The following is a 17,508-nucleotide window of genomic DNA, read 5'->3' as shown; positions in this document are numbered from 1 at the left end:
CAGGCAGCCATCCAGGCAGACATTCTGTATGGTGCTCTAATAGAAGACAGAAGAGCCGCTGGTCGACACTTAATAGGTATATGCCTACTGATGACATGATTCGAATCTCTTCAAAGTTGACACCATAGGTTGACATAAGTCGATTGGGGAAAAAATGGCACTGGATAGAGCCACATGTAGAGCAAGCATAAAGCAAGTGTCCTGGATTACAGATGGCTTTCACATCAGAAGTAGAAAGAAGGGTGAAAGTGCAACAGCACCGGTGATTACAGATGCCCAACCTGTGACCGCTGCTGTGTATCAAGAATTGGCCTCTTTAGTCATCACAAGAGAATTAGCAAAGGGAAAAGATCGTCTCTCGAGAAGTATAAAATGCCACAGAAAGAATGAATGATTTTGGCCTACTCTACATAGAGACCATAGACTATATATAGTCTACGATGGAGACCTAGGAAAAAAAACAAGCGAACTGTTTAAAAAGTTGAATCTAGAATAGATGCGACAATGCAGTTATATTTCTCGCAGTACATATTTAATTATGAGAAATTGCGAGATATTTGAATGCGCATGGTTTGTTATTTTAACATTCAAAGCGCCCATGGAGACGGACACTTCCTATTTAGAGCTAGACTTATAGGGAAAAGTGAGTTTCTTGTTTCCCCCACAGAATTTGATATTAAAATTCATTTTATTTAAAATGACTACTGTCGAGATAAATAAAATTTCTAAATTTTCGTCGGTACTGTCTCTATCTATACCACTCCAAGTCTAAGTGACTCTACAATAAGTCTACATTAATTTTGAATTCTACTACTCATTTTATATTCAATTTTTCAATGAATATGATTTAAAATATGAATATTTATTTATATTCAATAATATTGCACTTTTCTCTTGACTCTTATTAATATTATAATAATAATTATTATCATCGGAAAATTCTTGCACTTGGTTGATTCTTAAAATTTCTTAATTTTGATTAATAAGTTCATGATTTGACAAATCACAGATAAATTATATAGATCTAGATTCTAGAATTAGAATTCTAGATAGGTCTAGAATATAGTGTTTTAACCCTTTCCTAAAAAAAAAAAGGCCTTCTTTTTGTTATACTAGTTATACTATATAGGCCTAGATCTACATCAATAATCAATTCAATGATTGATCTAGTGATCTATGTCTTATAAGTTATTGTCTATGATCTATGTTCTAGATCATACTAGATCATAGATGTAATCTAGAATCTAACTTCTTCTACTTCTAATATCCAGGCTTTATCCTAAGCATGATTTGAATAAATCTTTTAGGAATAAGCATATAGATATATATTATTATTATAGACTCTATTTCTAGATTTGATAGATTGATGTCATTAGCATAGATCTAGCTTTTGAACAATAAATAGTACACTAGATTGTTGTAGCAAGATATCTAGATCTAGACTCTAGGTATAATAAAAACAACTAAATAACTATCATAAAATACAAGTATTAATGAAAAACAAGTGCCATTTGAGCGTGAAACAGGTTGCCTGAAATAACCATATGATGACCAACAATGATCTCTAATTAACAGAAACATTAGATTAACTATTCATTATCATCAAACTTTATTTTAGTTGAATGACTTAACTCTCAATTTCAAAATATTAATCCTGTTGTTGCACATCATCTTAGTTTGTTAAAGTCTAAAATAAGAACACCACCATCAAAAACATTTCACAAAAGAGTACCTAAAGACACAACACACAAAGAATATATGTTGAAAGGAATTATCGAATAACATTTATCAATTATAATTGGGGTGGAATGCTATATAAAACTATTATTATCTGTCAAACACTTTCTCTTTGTGTATAAAATGATGTTTCCCTCAAGTTACTTTTCATTGTTATTTGATCTGTGAAAGATTTATTATTTTTTAAACTTCTTATTGTCCCTCATTCATTATAATTTGTCTTAATAGCTGTCCCAAAAGATTATATTTAAAAAGAAACAATCTTAACTAAGATTCATGCACTTTGCAGAATCTAGAATTTTGATAAATATTAAAGGCATAGACCTAAAAGTTTCTATTAGAATCAGATAGATCGATAGTTATTTACTCTAAAAATAGTGTCACAATAGTGTCAAAAAATTCGATACACTAAAAAATGTAGATCAACAAATATACCTTTCAGTCATAAATGTTTAAAATAATTCCATAATAGTTAAATATATAATATTAATATACTATAGTCCCTATGACCTATACATTATTTCTGAATCTTTATTTTAATACAAAAAATAAAATTTTGTTTGTGAACAAGGTTAATCTATTTTGTAAAATAAATATTATCATATTATATAACATTTCTTTATTACTTTTTTCTTTAATTTAATTAATTACTTAGTTAATTATAAAGATTTAAAATATTTCAATTCATTTCAATACTAAGTTTATGCTATAATTAAGCTTAAATATTCTTTATTTGAATTTTATAGCAGGTATATCATTAAGTAACATTTGTTGTTGACAGAATCTATAATTTATTATTATTATTATTTTGTACCATATTATTGCAATTCTATTATGCATTTAAAACTCTACGCATACACCATCTATAGGATTTTTTATACTGAAAGCTGAATTCATGAAAAAAAAACCAAAAAAAACTGATGGATTGATTTTGACTGGATGGATTGGTGAGGTATTATAACTAATGGTTTTTAGAAAGTAGATGGTCTTTGACTTATAAATAAAATTATATATTTCAAAGTATTTTTATAAAGGTATATAGTATATATATTTATGTTGGTGTGTTGTGCATACCTTTGTGCATACATATGTGTGTGTTTATATCCCTGTACTTTACACTTACTCCTTCCTTGTGCAACCTTCCCTTATCCTTTTCCCCCATCTCCTGCTTGTTGTTTTTTCCTGCTTAAACCTCATTCACACATACCTTAAAGTTCCCCATCTCTTAACTTTTCATTTCCCCCCTTCCCTATTTCCCACCTGTCTTCTTTGTTCCTGCCACTACTGAACCGGAGGGTCCTGGGCTCGAATCCTGGTGAATACTGGGATTTTTATTTTAAGAATCTTTAGGCACCTTGGAGTCCACACACCTGACAATAGTTGGGGAAAAGTAAAGGCACTTGGTTTTTGCGCTGGCCACATGACACCCTCGCTGACCGTAGACCAAAGAAATAGATAACCTTTACATCATCTGCCCCAAAGATCACAAGGTCTGAAAGGGAAACTAAACTTTGCTAAATTTTTAACAAGGATTATTTCATTTACAATAATATAGGAAGCAAATAAATCACTTTTCATAGATTAAGTTAAAAAAAAACAACACAAAATGTAACCCATAATTAGTTTTCTGTATGCAAAAAAAAATTAAATACTGCCTATTATATATATATATAAATATTGTAACAGTCTTAAAAAGTACCTTTTTTACAAAGCTTATAGCAACTCACTCTGTCTGTGTGTCTGCCTGTCTGTCTATCTGGTAAAAAGTTTGTACATGTTATTTCTCTGATACCCAATCTTGGATTAAGTTGAAATTCGGCACAATTATTTCTTGTATTTGACAAATCAAGAATCAATAAAAAAAAATAAACCAGTAAGTTAATTAACTATTGGTAATTAATTATTTTGTTTGTTATCAAGCAATGGAAAAAATTGCAGATATAAGTTGGTTAGGCTTGAGCCCTGAGTTCAAATGCAAGATGATCAACATTTTTTTTTAATGCATGTAAAAAGTGATCACAGTAACATTCACCCAGATACCCCCCTTTATTTTCCAACTGGTCCAGACAAGTGATAGGATCATAGTGCATTGAGAAAGCTAAAAGCATGAAATTGCGCTAAACAAAAACAATTGGTAAAAATAGTTATAATCACACAGATATATTATTGTTAGTCTAGATCTATTAAAATTTAATCATGTGACAGTTCCAAACTTTTTGATACAATTACACTTAATATAAGCTTGTTTTTATTTTTTAAAGTATTTTTTTTTTGTTTCTTCTATCTTTCTGACAGATGTGACATTATTGCATCAATAGTTTTGTCTGTCTGCTGTGCACCTATCCAGCAATATGTCTGTAGTTTCTAGTGACAGGGTGGATGTCAGCATCTCTAATATATCAACATCCTCTGTAGGCAGTAACAATGGTGTGATTAATACTTGTTCAACAAGCTCTCAGCGTATCAAAATACATCGCAGGAACAGTTCAGATCGAAATGTTATTCACACTCGTATGGAAGATGAAGATGTGCATATTGAATATATTTATAATGAAGAGGATATCATCGGTGAGGGTTCTTTTGGAAAAGTATACAAGGCTCAGCAGAAGGGCACAAATGAAACTGTTGCTATCAAGGAAATAGTCAAAGAAAAAGTTAGTTTTTCTTTCTTTAAAGAATTCATTGTATATTATAAGAAATGATCTTCCTGTATTTGTATCATAAATATATGATAATATTTAGTTCTCAGAATAAAACATTTTCTTTTCATGAGTAACAATTAGTCAGAAAAAAAAATTTCTGTCAAAACTAACAGCACCACAGATTTTAACAAATTTGTTCTTTTTTTTTTTTCACTAATTTATAAATACAGCAAATTATTTTGCTTTGATTTATAGTGTACATATTTTAATGTTTTTGAATGATTCAATATAGGTTACTTAATTTTAAATGACAAGTGCGTTTGAGCTTTGGAGGGAAAATTAACTGAGATAAGTGTTTCATGGGCACTGGCATTGATTGGGACAGTAATAAATAAATATGAACTTCCAAGTAGAGTAGTAATGATTAAATTCTTCAGCCTTGATAGAACTGAATGCAGTTTAAATTTAAATTATTTTATTTTTTACTTTTCTTTTTATGACATACATAATATAAATAGCAACACTGTTGAATCATATATATTTAGGCAATACATTATTTAGCAACATATATATCAACATTTTTGAGGGGAGGGAGCACGAAAAAGATAAATTTATACAAGCGATTCATCCAGGTGAAAATTATACCCAGTCTTTTCTTAGTTCAACCATCCAAAAAGCCCAATTTACTGTTTTTATTTAAATATATATATATATTTAATAAAGCTTCAAATATTCCATGTGGGCTAGATCCAAGTGCTCAAGCAGACTATTCAAATGGCATTCTTCTTCTAGCCAGCTCGTAGCTCTTCAGCTGTAGGCTCTTTTGCAATCAGTGCAGCACTACTAATCAGAGTGTTGGCTATGCTGGACTGTAGTGGTAGTAGGGTTTGCCCAAGGTGGATTAAAATGGGACATCAAATGGGATATGATTCACAGTTTCATAAGGGTGGGCACAGTGTCCACAGAGAAGTTGGTGTCTGGGTTTTATTCTGTTAAGGTGAAAATTTAAAGCTGTGTGTCCTGTTCTTTGTTGTGGGATTGTAGATTGCTCTTTTCGGGGAAGGAAATTGATACTGTCAAGTTTGTTTGGCATTGTTCTTTTACTAGAGTGAACTTAACTACAGATAATTAATGTACACTAGTAAACGTAAGAATAAATTAATAATAGTAATAGTAAATAGTTGATTAGGTTGGTCATCCTCAACCTACTGTATCTTTCTAGGCTGCTCTGTCTCATTATTATTATGCTCCTTCTCTTTTTTTACTTTTACAATCTTATAACTCTTAACTTTGTTATAAACTTTTAAAGTTATTGAGTAATATATGTTAATAAAAATGCTAACCATAGCAGATGTCTTAACAATTTGATAATAATTGTGTAACATTGTTACTAATACTATTTATTTTAGGCTGGTAGTTCAGGCTTAAGGCAGCTGGAAAAAGAAGTAACAATCTTCAAAAAAGTTGATCATAAAAATATCATTCATTTAAGGGAAGTAATTGAATCTTCTAAGGTAAGATTTCATAACTTTTAGATATTTATTACCTTGATATATTTTTTTTCCTTTATATAGTGCATCTTCCATGCTCCTATAACAGTCTCAGTGCTGTGCTTTGGTTCAATGTAAACATTTGGGGTTGAAGAGTTCTGTGCTGCTCAACAAACAAGACTCAGCTTGAGTCAAATCTCGAACACAAAATTCATAGTCTGCCTTGGGATTCAAACTGGAGCCACCTCACTTTGATTAATGCTACTCAGCCACAAGTCCAACATTTGTTTTATTATTTTGTATTGATCCTACAATTTCTTACTCAATAGTTCAGCAGTGCTGAGTAGGTCACCCATCCTATACATACTGAGTAGGTCACCCATCCTATACATGCTTAGTAGGTCACCCATCCTATACATGCTTAATAGGTCACCCATCCTATACATGCTAGTAGGTCACCCATCCTATACATGCTAGTAGGTCACCCATCCTACACATGCTGAGTAGGTCACCCATCCTACACATACTGATTAGGTCACCCATCCTATACATGCTAGTAGGTCACCCATCCTATACATGCTAGTAGGTCACCCATCCTATACATGCTGAGTAGGTCACCCATCCTACACATGCTGAGTAGGTCACCCATCCTACACATGCTGAGTAGGTCACCCATCCTATGCATGCTGAATAGGTCACCTATACTATACATGCTTATCACCCATCCTATACATGCTGAGTAGGTCATCCATCCTATACATTTGAAACAAATGTACTTTTATTCAACTAATTGTGTTAAGTGATGAAATAAAAACAATAACTTGCTAGTTAATTTTTTTTAAACAATATCATTAAGAAAAAGGACTTTTGGAATGTTCCTCTTCTATTTTATAATACATGTTTTCTTAATGATCCTTCAAGAAATTGCAAAAATTTGTATATTTTGCCTGTTACACCCAATTTTGTCAAACTGAAATACATTTTTTTTCTTAAATCTATGATGGTACAAAATAAAGAGGTGGTCTATGGGAGAGTCTTAACCTTAAAAATATAAAATTTGAAATAGAGGAAAGTTTTGAGCTTTTAGCATACAAAACTATTGTTTATCTGTAAGTTCTCAGACAGTTTGTTTTTGGAAAAGGTAAATAGGGCATTTAAATGATTTTTGCATTGGAGGAAATTGAAGGAATGATTTAAAAGAGGATATAAACATGTAGCATATTGATAACAAATCTGGTCTACTTTCCTCTTGTTTCTTTGTATACTTATTATTAGACCATGCTATACCTCAAGAAGAGCAGCTTCATTTTGTCTAAAAAAGGAAAACTTTATTATCCTACAACTGTGCATAGTACCATATGTTGATTAGAAAAAAAAAACTATTTTTTTTAATCATTAGAATGCAAAGTTTATAGCATCAGTCATTCACACTCATTAAAATTGTATCATTATTTGTGTGTAATGCATTTTTAGTGCCTAATCAGTAAAGCCTGTGTTAAATATGGGAAGGTAGTTGAGTTATTCTGAATTCTTCGCTTTTAAAAAATATTTTCAGTTTTATTTTTATATAAAGAGTAAGAATATCATATAAACATTTCTTATGTTGAGATCTTCAATTAGATTTCTTAGTAAAGCATGTTCATTTGTTTCTCTTATTAGAAGATGTATTTGATCATGGAGCTATGTAAGGGAGGTGACTTAGCCAATGTGCTCAAACGCGAAGGAGCCTTCAAAGAAGGAGATGCTAAAGTTGTAATGTCCAGTCTAGCTGAAGCCATCAAATATTTACACCAGCAAGGTTAGGAAAGAGATTAGTACTCTAAAAACTTATATCCATCAAAATCTCTATGCATTGTTTAAATGAGTTAAATTTGTTTGATGTTATATTTCAGGTATCATGCACAGAGATTTAAAACTAGAAAATATTTTGATAGCAGAAGAATTCACAGACAGGAAAGATATAAAAGTTAAGGTATCCAATTTAAATTTTCTTGATTACTTTTCAAATTTGCTAATGTGCACATAAGGTTCTCATAATTCTGCTGAGAAAAACATGAAAGATATTTCAGCACTATAGGACAAACCTTATAAAAAAGACAAGTATGTATGTATATATGTATAAATTAGTCAAAGGTGGGGCTAAAAGGGGGAGGGTACTTATATATCTACTAGAAAGGAAAAAAGGCTTACAAATGTTGTTTTATCTATAAACTTTGTACAGTTGCATAATTGTCAAAATAATTGTTTTTTTTGTTTTTTTTTTTAATTTTATCACACAAATTATTGTGAAATCTGAATCTTTTGAATACTCTTTTTTTTTTCTATAAATGTTTAAAAATCTTAACTAAACTGCTACTAAAAAATTGTCCTCATTTTGTTTGTAAAGCACTTTATTGGTGTATGTTTGCCCTGATTCATAATTTGAGTAATTAGCTCAATTTTATATTAAACATCTAATGATTAATGCAATAAGATGAAGAAATAATTCATATTTCTAATTTTACTGCAGTAGTAAGACAATCTAGGTTTATTATAGTGAGCTTTCTTATAATAAACAATATGTTATTTGTGAAGTGCATATTTAGGCTTAGTCATGTGAAACTATGCACTAATCCTTAATCTTCGGATATGGAAGAAATAGCCATTATTATTATTTAGGCTCAGCTGATTGCGTGGTGAAAGTGTTTTTATCCTTACATCAGTCCCTGTATGTATTGACTGAAAGAAACTTAATAAGGTTACATGAAGTTGTTCTTTTTTTATAAAATGTATAAGTTTTATCCTTTCAAATACACTGAATAATAGACATACATTTTTAAACAATTAAATTACTTTGTAGGACAAGTAATAACATTGATGCTTTTTTATTTAAAATAGGTCTCAGATTTTGGTTTATCTACACAGCAGACGTACAATTCTTTTGAAAATATGCAGGAGCAGTATTGTGGTACACCTTCTTACATGGGTAAATGGGACACTTCAAAATTTATTTATATTTTTTTAATTAAACCTTGCAAATAAAAAAAAAAAAAGTTTTTTATTCAGAGTGAAAGAAAAAAACAATAAAATAATTATACTTCAGGAATTAATACAAAATAAATCTATTCATGTTCAGCCCCAAATGTATTTACATACCTCATATTCAGTATTATATTTTTAAGGTAAAAAATCATCTTAAATACATTTCTGTTTCTTTTTAACCACTATTTTTAAAGCTCTATAGTAATAACAGACATTTGTTCCTAAGCTGTGTATCTAAAAAAAATACCTAATCTTTAAGTTTAAAAAATATAGCATTAAAAGTTTTTGCTAAATGTATTAGACCATTGTATTAGACCATTGTTTGAAAGGGAAACTTTACTTTACTATTGGGAGACTTCATATGATCCAACCGTAGGCCCTATTGTATCTCTTCCTGACCCAACTCGTGCTACTAAGTTTCTATGGTGGGTTTGGCACAGAAGAAATGAAATGACGAAGGCAACTCGTAGGCCGATTTAAATCTGTTTATTATACACTAAAGACCTCCCAAAGGCAAACATAAAACATAATTACATTTGGGCATAAACTTAACATAATAGGTCTAAATGAAGTTGTACATACAACATCGAAGTCTAAATATTAGATTAAAAAAAAACTAAATCTTATAGTGTAAATCAATCATCTCTTATACAAACACAAGAGAGATCTGGAACACCAGAAACATTATAAAAATTGATGACAAAGTAGTTCTTCGTTAGGTGTGTTATTGTAACAAAAAAAGTTTTTTCTTCTCTGAACAATTCTCAAGGGCTGTAACTGTTACTGATGAATATTTATGTATCAGATTTAGGTGGTAAAACTCTATGACTTTATGGCTAAGTAAATTATGTATTGCATAATGTATCAGACCATTTTAATACCATAAGCTACATCTGTATTAGCATGTAGACATCTATGTCAAATAATATGATAGTTCATAATTAAAGTAATCCTCTAATCAAAATGCCAGTTAGAATTTGTATAACCTTTTTGTTTTAACTAAAATATTGTATTATTATGATTCGGTTATAGGGCGAGCATGATCTTTTAAAATTCCAAGGGTTTGATCACAATTAGCTAGCTGATATGTATCCTAATATATCAATCAAAGAGCAGCTGTCCATTAAGCTGGTCATAAATTACTAGCTCCAGTGATATGCACTTTGGACTTTCATCTTGATTGTCCCAGGTTCCAATGCTGCATGCCCCTCCCCCTAATCTTGCAGGAGGTTTTGATTAAGATGTGATAATCTCAACCCTGAAGAAACCTCTCAAACACTGTTGCTCAAAGTATGTGAAATATTAAAAAAGAACAACTTTCTCTCTGTATAGAAATAAAATGTTAAGGTCCATTCAATAAATATTCCCTACAGTTGAAATGATTATCTTCAAAGAATATCATTTCTAAAATAAGCCACATAGAAACTATCTGTATTGTTTTGACTGCAAGAAATGTACAAATGTAATTTTTGTTTACAGCCCCTGAAATGAATTCCACTTACTCTTACCCTGTAGATGTTTGGGCTATGGGAATCATTATGTATTATATGTAAGTAATATCATTGTCTTTTCCATAAATATTTATAGATAAACACAATATATATTAACTATCAGTTAACAGAGAGTTCTTGACTTTCATTATCTTATAATATCAGACATTTTATATATTACATCATTTTTCAGTACAAAATTTGCAACAAAAATTATTTATCTTTGTTTATTTTTTCATTTTAAATTTTAATCAATTATTTTTAGTTGATAATGGGACTTTAAATTCGTAAAAGTACTTATTTGTTGTTCTTAAAAGTTTGCTAAATTGGTTTTTTAACTATTATTTATTACTGTTGACCAGTATCACCTTTCCTTTAGGCTTACACAATATCCAAAAGATAATGAACTGAATGAATCCATATCGAAAAATGGTCCGATTTTTGCTGAACCTCAGTGGAAGGAAGTTAGTAAACAAGGTTTGCTATTGTAATTAGCTTAACAGTGTGGCCACAATATCATTAATATGATCGGCTAACAAAATTATATTCTTTTTTCATGTGTAGATATGTTGTTGTTTTTGGTGAAGATTTGAATTAAAAAATTTGAATTTTGTTTTCCGCATTCAAGGGTTTTCTCTAAACTCTTTACTCATAGTAAATACCTTATATAAACCTAGTGTTTAGTTTCAACTTTAAGTACAAGATAGAATTGTAATAACTTCTAGAAGTAAAAGATTCAATATAACATGTTAATTAATGTAGTTAATTCTTGTTCTTTTGTTTGACTTGCGGACATGTTTGTCAAAAACATTTTTCTTGAGCTAGAAAAGTGTGTCTTTTGCCTTGTGTTAGGGAACCAAAATGATAATAATTCTTTTTTCAAACAAATGTTTCAAGTTTTTTTTTATAAGGTTTGGTTAGATGGTGTTCTTAATGAATTTTAATTAATTTAATTTGGTTGACAAAGTACCAGACAGCAAAATTGATATTTAAAAAATTAATGTATTTTGTGAGAAAATTCTCACTTCAAAATTTAAAAGTACTAAACGATATTTCATATTTATCTTTGGTTGTACAATATCATCAAAAGACTTTTTTCATTTTTCAAGGAAGTAAATGTGAAAATGGCTAAAAAAAAATTTCTCTTGGTGAAAAAACTTAATGCAATAATTTATAATTTTGTTAAAGTTGAAAAAGAGGAACATTTAAAAAAAGATCATTGCTAACATTATTTCATTAGAGATAACAAATACAACTTTAGGCACATACTAGAAGTACAATTATTTAGAGCTATTAGAGTTTTATTAGAGTTTTTATTTCTAATTTTCTTTTAACGTTCCAATTTATTCATAATTCAAATCACTGTATCACTGTCTCAGTACTTTGTTTTTAACTCTAAAAAAAAAGACATCTTTTTCACCAAATAATTGTTTCTATTGGTTAGTTTCATAATTCTTTTGTTATCATTAGTAGTCTCATTTTTGTTTGGAATACTGGTCTCTTCAACCCCCCTGCCATTTCATCCTTGGTCATTTTATTCTCTAATCTTTTTATCCAACAAATATTAATTGTAAAAATTATGAAATTAAAAATATTTCAAATATTTATATTTATTTACATGACAAAAAGTGTGATACACACTACTCAAAAGCTATGGTCTGCTGGCTTTTTCAGTGCATGGATCAAAGGTTTGGAACTCACTCCCCATTGATCTCAGACAGACAACATGCTACACCACTTTTAAGAACATTAAGACCTATCTGTTTAAAACTTTTTTAGATTAATTGTCATTTTAGCTGTCGTGTTTGTGTTTGTAATGTTATTACAGCGCATTGAGCCTACATTTTGTTTGTTAACAGCTCTTTATAAATAAAATTATTATTATTATACAAAAAGCAATGTATATATATATTTCACTAGTTCCACAACACCTTGGCCTTTGATGATGATGTCCTCTGTAGGATATATTCTACCTATTCGCCTCCCCTATATATATATATATATATATATATATATATATATATATATATATTAGAATACAATTTAATGCTATTAAAAATGTAAAAATTCAACATCTATAGAAATAGAACTAATGTAAAAATGTTTTGTATGTTCATGTAAGGTAGGCCAGTGATTGTAGGTACAGAAAATGATCCATTGATTGGTATTGCTGTACAATGTTTGTAATTCTCTTGCACAGTGTTGCATAGTTTGTCTTTGACAGCTAAACAAAATACATACTTATGGTACATACTAAGGTAGAAATATGGATAGAAAATATACACAGATATCAGTAAAAGACCTATACCACAATTTACAACTTAAATGTTTTAACTGGGATTAAAACAAAACTTCTATAAGCAATATAAATTGACTCCAGAGGATGGGTGAAGTCAGTGTTTATTGAAATAAATACAATGTTATCTCAAGTTAGAAAAGGCCTGCCCATATTCAAGAAAGAACCATTGAACAATAAAGATAAAGTGAAAGATGGCCATCAGGAGTAAAGTTATCAGCAGCATGATCATAATTATTCTAATCATTCTTATCTCTGAAAAGATTTCCACTAGTTCCACAACACCTTGGCCTTTGATGATAACATCCTCTGTAGGATATATTCTACCCATTTGCCTCCCCTATTTTGTCAAGCCTTGGCCTTTGATAATATTGCCCTCTGTAGGATATCTTCCACTAATTTGCCTCCCCTATTTTTTTGCACCTTGGCCTTTGATGATAATGTCCACTCTAGAATATATTCTACCGATTTCCCTCCCCTATTTCTTTGCAGGATAATATTGACATCGCCTACATCAAATAGAACCAACATAACTGAAAAAAACACTCAGCTTTACAATATAACTAGCATTTTACTAATTTTTTACATATATTGTTATTTCTCCATAAAGCTAAAATTAAGTTTGTTTTTACCTAGCAACAAACTTTCAAACCCTTTAACCCATCCATTTAATTTTTGTTCTCCTTAGTTTCTCTTTTTTTTTTTAAAGATCTGCTCTATGCACTAAACATTTGAATGAAATGAGAAGGGGGAACACTATAAACACTAAAAGAATGTCAAAAATATCAAGCAGCAGTATAAATAACATATTTCTATATTAGATGAAATGAGTTTTTAAAGTCAATGCCTTAACAGCACCATTACACAATGACTTAAACAATAATTAATTGGGAATAAAATGACCAGTGGATGAAGTGATTGGGAAAGAAATGACCAGACAACATTTTTTAAGACCACTGTCAATATATACTTGAATAGTCATAAAGGTGTATTAGTAGTCACCTAGTTTATTTTGTGTTCTTTGATTCACCAAACACTTTTGTTTATTTGAGCATGACATTTCAGCAAAAGATTTACTTCAGTCCATGCTCAACAGAGACCCTGCACATAGATTGTCCTCAGGAGAAGTGCTTAATCACGAATGGTTCACGGTAAAATAGTTTGTCACTTAGATCACGTTGATTGGTTGACACTAACTTTATTATTTCACTTACATATCATTTTCATTCTCTTAACACTTCAGTCCTTTAGAACTGTTTTCAAAGAATACAATTAAAAGGCATCTTAAAATATGTTTTATCTTTTACATCAAATCATTTTAAAATCTGTAATAAAATTTTAAAGCCTATACAAATCTTTATTAACACATCTGAGGGTTTTGTTTTCATTGGGAATCCTGAAATTAGCTTATTTGTTTATATATGACCAAAAAAAAAAGCACAGCATGATAATTTAATTTCCAAAATAGGTCATTTAAATTTTTTTTATAAATATGAAGAAAGAAAAATACATCCCATGGATTGTGCTTACCATTCTCTCTTAGTACAATAATCAGGTGGGTTCTCTCTCATAGTCTATCTTATGTTCTGCTTTAGTACCTCATACCTGATTGCTACTGAGTTACTGGTGTCTTTGTACAATAATAGTTGGCTTTACAGCTAGATGCTCAAAAATTAATGAAGTATATCAAATTAATGTGACAAATGTCATATAGCTCAAGCTATTGAAGTCAGTGTACCACAAGTGTTAAGCAGATGTTTTTGTTGTGAATAATGAAATGATCTGATTCAATACATCACATTCATTCATCCAAGTGGTGCTATAGCCCATGACTTGTTACAACAGTTTTCCATTTCTCTACATATTTGAGCCATCTTGTCAGTGGTCTGCCCTTATTTCTCCTGCCTTTTGTTTTTTCCCACCGATGGATAACATTTGAGTTTATTTTGAGGAGACATTATTGGTTGAAATGTCCATATAACGATTGTTAATATTTTTCTTACTTTGTTTTTAGATAATTAACTCTTTCACTTGCAATTCCTTGCGTCATGTTTCATTTCCAATAGAACTCACAGTGTTTAGTATGTTCTGTCACAGGGAAAGAAAAAAGAACATGGCAATGTTTTAGAGCTAATGAAAGAGTATAGGAGACAGGAGAAGGAGAATGAAGTCAGTTCATCATCAGATGGTGAAGTACCGAGTGCAATAATTGAATCTGAACCTGTCAAAAAAGTCGGCAGTATAAAGGTAATATATGAGCAATAATGTTTGAGTCCAATGATGGCACACATAGTAGCATGATGGAAACACAAAAAAACATACTCAGTTTTTACATTCAACTAAACAATGTCATGGATACTAAATTGAACTTTACTGTTGCCAACACCAGACTATATGTACATAGATTATATTGATACAATTTTTGTGCTACAAATGGGAAAGCTTAGAAAAGCATTTGAAAAAACCTAGCTTGTCAACCCTTCCTTTAGCTATTCGTAGATACAAATCTCTATTTCAAGCTTGTGTTTGCATTTACTTCTGGATTTCATTAATATGTTGATATAGGCTATACTGGGTGTCCCAAAAAATATATTCATAGTTTCAATAATTGTAAACTTAGTGTTTAGGGTAATAGATATTTTCTTATTGGGATACCTTTCTTCCCTAGTGCCATTTTAGAGTACGGATTGGGTTGTCTGAATCAGCCATGAAAACCAACAACTTAGCAGATGATTAGCATGATTAACATGCGTGACAAGATTGAGACATGGATAAGCATAGGACATAATTATCTCTCTTGAAGTTCCAGTAATGTCTGTAATTTATAAGATAAGATAATATACTTAAAAGACAAAGTCTATTCTTTGTGAAATTTGTGTTACCAGTACATAAAAAAATATTACACTTTTGTATTTAAAAAAAAAAGGACAAGTTACTGTATAAAGAGCTTATAAAATATTGAATTTTTTTGAAATATGATATTCATTATGTCTTTTGACATAAAAAAAATGCTTCAACTTTTTGTTTTTATTTATCTTCAGCAAGTAAAACAGAAAGTTGATGGTTCCCCTAAACTTCACCCCCTTATTAAAGTGACAAAAGCCAGCACTGAAGGTTTACACAAGCCAAAGGCAACAGCAAGCAGCAGTACAAAAAAAATTCCAGCTAAAACAGTTCCCACTAAAAAGACTGAGACATCATCTAAAAAAGAGTTCACCTCCAAAACAAAGAAACACTGACGGGGAGTTACTTTGTGTATATATGTGAATGTGTGCTTTGTACTCTTCATAATAATCATACAAGCTCATTTTGTCTTGGATTTCAATAATTACATTGTTTGAAAATAGTTTACTGTTTGTGCTGAGCATTTTCATGTGGATTTAAATTGGTATTTGTTTATATTATCAAAATGTTATTTGATGCATCTTTCAAGTCTCTTTCTTTTTCTTGTGACACTATGGCCAAGAAAGATCAGAATATAGAATATGTTGTCTTTTATGAATCTATAATAATGTTCTTTGTTATGTTAACATTTTAAGATCAAAACAAAAAAAAAAGTAGTTTGATTTTTTAATGCTACATACAAAATAATATTTAGGCATATTAATATCACCTTGATCAGGGTAAACATTTACTTTTAAAAGGTAAATAAAACATCAAAGGGATGTTCCAACTTGCCATTACCCGAGATTAAAAAAAAAATCCAAATTTCTACTGTGCAATTAAAAAACAACACAAATTTGGTAACTTTTTGAGAAATTGGATTTAAATACCTAATAAATGTAATAAATTTTGACATTTAAATATTTTCTGATAATCTTATCCAGTTATGGTAAGTAGTTTCAATGATCAAAAGAAAGATGTTCAGAAACAATAAAATGGCCAAAATGTATTTTAAAAAATCAGTTCAATCTCATGTATACTTTTTCTCTGTTATATGTATTATAGTGTTCACTAAAATGTTTACTGCCTCAGCAGATATCTAAAATTCTGCTGTCATCTAATGCAAAATAATACAAATAGTCATTGGAATTAAATGAAAAAAAAAGATTCTACAATGCTTCTTTAGTTTCATTTGTATTTGCAATGCCAGTTTTTGTAACCTTATGAGCATAAGAAAATTTGTGTGAAGACTTAGAACCTCCCACGCGTTCGACTCATTGGTCGTCAAGCTGTCTCCACAAAGATCTATCACTGGCAATGTCTGGTGTCTGATGCTCTGAGGTCCTCCATGAAAGTGTGGCGCCAAGTTATACGAGGATGTCCAAGCATGCACTTCCTCATATTCCATTTTATTGCAACTCTTGGGAAAGGGGGGGGGGGGATTTCCAGTTAATATAATTCTCTGCATATGTATATAATAAACTTTTTTCTAAATAACTTTTTTCTAAATACTGTTAATATACAGTACAGTAAAAAAAAAATCCATCTATATTTATTATTACCTGTAGACTGTTACACTGTCCTTGGGCAATATAAGATGGTAGCATACACTCTCTCTATCTGATAGTTAAGTTTAAAGCAAAAACTATAAGCCAGTAAAATGTTTGTTACAGAATAACCCCCAACTTTATAAGCATCAAGTTGAAGCATTTAAAACAAGAAAAACATAAAAAAAAAGACTTTACGCACACATTAGTTCTCCTACACCATATCTGGGAGCAAGTTGAAATTTTTACACATTTATCATATCAGACAAAACAAGAATCAATTTTTTAAAAATTGATCAATCACTTTATTAAGCTATTGGTAATTAACTTGTTTGTTTGCTATTGATCAGGGGAAAGAAATAGTACTTGACAGATATGGTTCTGAAGTAGTCTGCTTTATTC

At 30.2% G+C, this 17,508-nt stretch overlaps 1 protein-coding gene across 5 annotated transcripts; it reads left to right on the top strand.

The window, feature by feature from the left end:
* Positions 1-495: 495 nt before the first annotated feature.
* Positions 496-16,736, top strand: LOC106064563 (serine/threonine-protein kinase 33-like). Of its 5 annotated transcripts, none has more exons than XM_013223144.2 (12): positions 563-643; positions 2,607-2,684; positions 4,033-4,391; positions 5,789-5,893; positions 7,529-7,667; positions 7,762-7,841; positions 8,747-8,834; positions 10,370-10,439; positions 10,760-10,857; positions 13,742-13,827; positions 14,774-14,923; positions 15,718-16,736. In XM_013223144.2, exons 3-12 carry the CDS (start codon positions 4,089-4,091, stop codon positions 15,913-15,915), a joined length of 1,317 nt encoding a protein of 438 aa, XP_013078598.2. In that variant the 5' UTR covers positions 563-643; positions 2,607-2,684; positions 4,033-4,088; the 3' UTR covers positions 15,916-16,736. The 5 variants fall into 5 exon arrangements, with proteins under 5 accessions (XP_013078599.2, XP_013078598.2, XP_013078597.2 ...); XM_013223143.2 differs by having other exon boundaries at positions 2,607-2,689; XM_056033488.1 differs by lacking the exon at positions 563-643 and adding an exon at positions 676-739 and having other exon boundaries at positions 2,607-2,689.
* Positions 16,737-17,508: the final 772 nt, after the last annotated feature.

Source organism: Biomphalaria glabrata, chromosome 6 (genome assembly GCF_947242115.1).
Source record: "Biomphalaria glabrata chromosome 6, xgBioGlab47.1, whole genome shotgun sequence".
Taxonomy (NCBI): Eukaryota; Metazoa; Mollusca; class Gastropoda; family Planorbidae; genus Biomphalaria; species Biomphalaria glabrata.
Note: the sequence above shows the minus strand (reverse complement) of the source record. Positions and strands in the feature narration are given on the sequence as shown.

Coding starts and splice junctions, on each gene's coding strand:
- LOC106064563 (XM_013223145.2), top strand. CDS start 4,089: ATGTCTGTAGTTTCTAGTGACAGGGTGGATGTCAGCATCTCTAATATA. Junction 4,392..5,788: donor AGGAAATAGTCAAAGAAAAA/GTTAGTTTTTCT, acceptor TATTTATTTTAG/GCTGGTAGTTCAGGCTTAAG. Junction 8,835..10,369: donor TGGTACACCTTCTTACATGG/GTAAATGGGACA, acceptor TTTTGTTTACAG/CCCCTGAAATGAATTCCACT.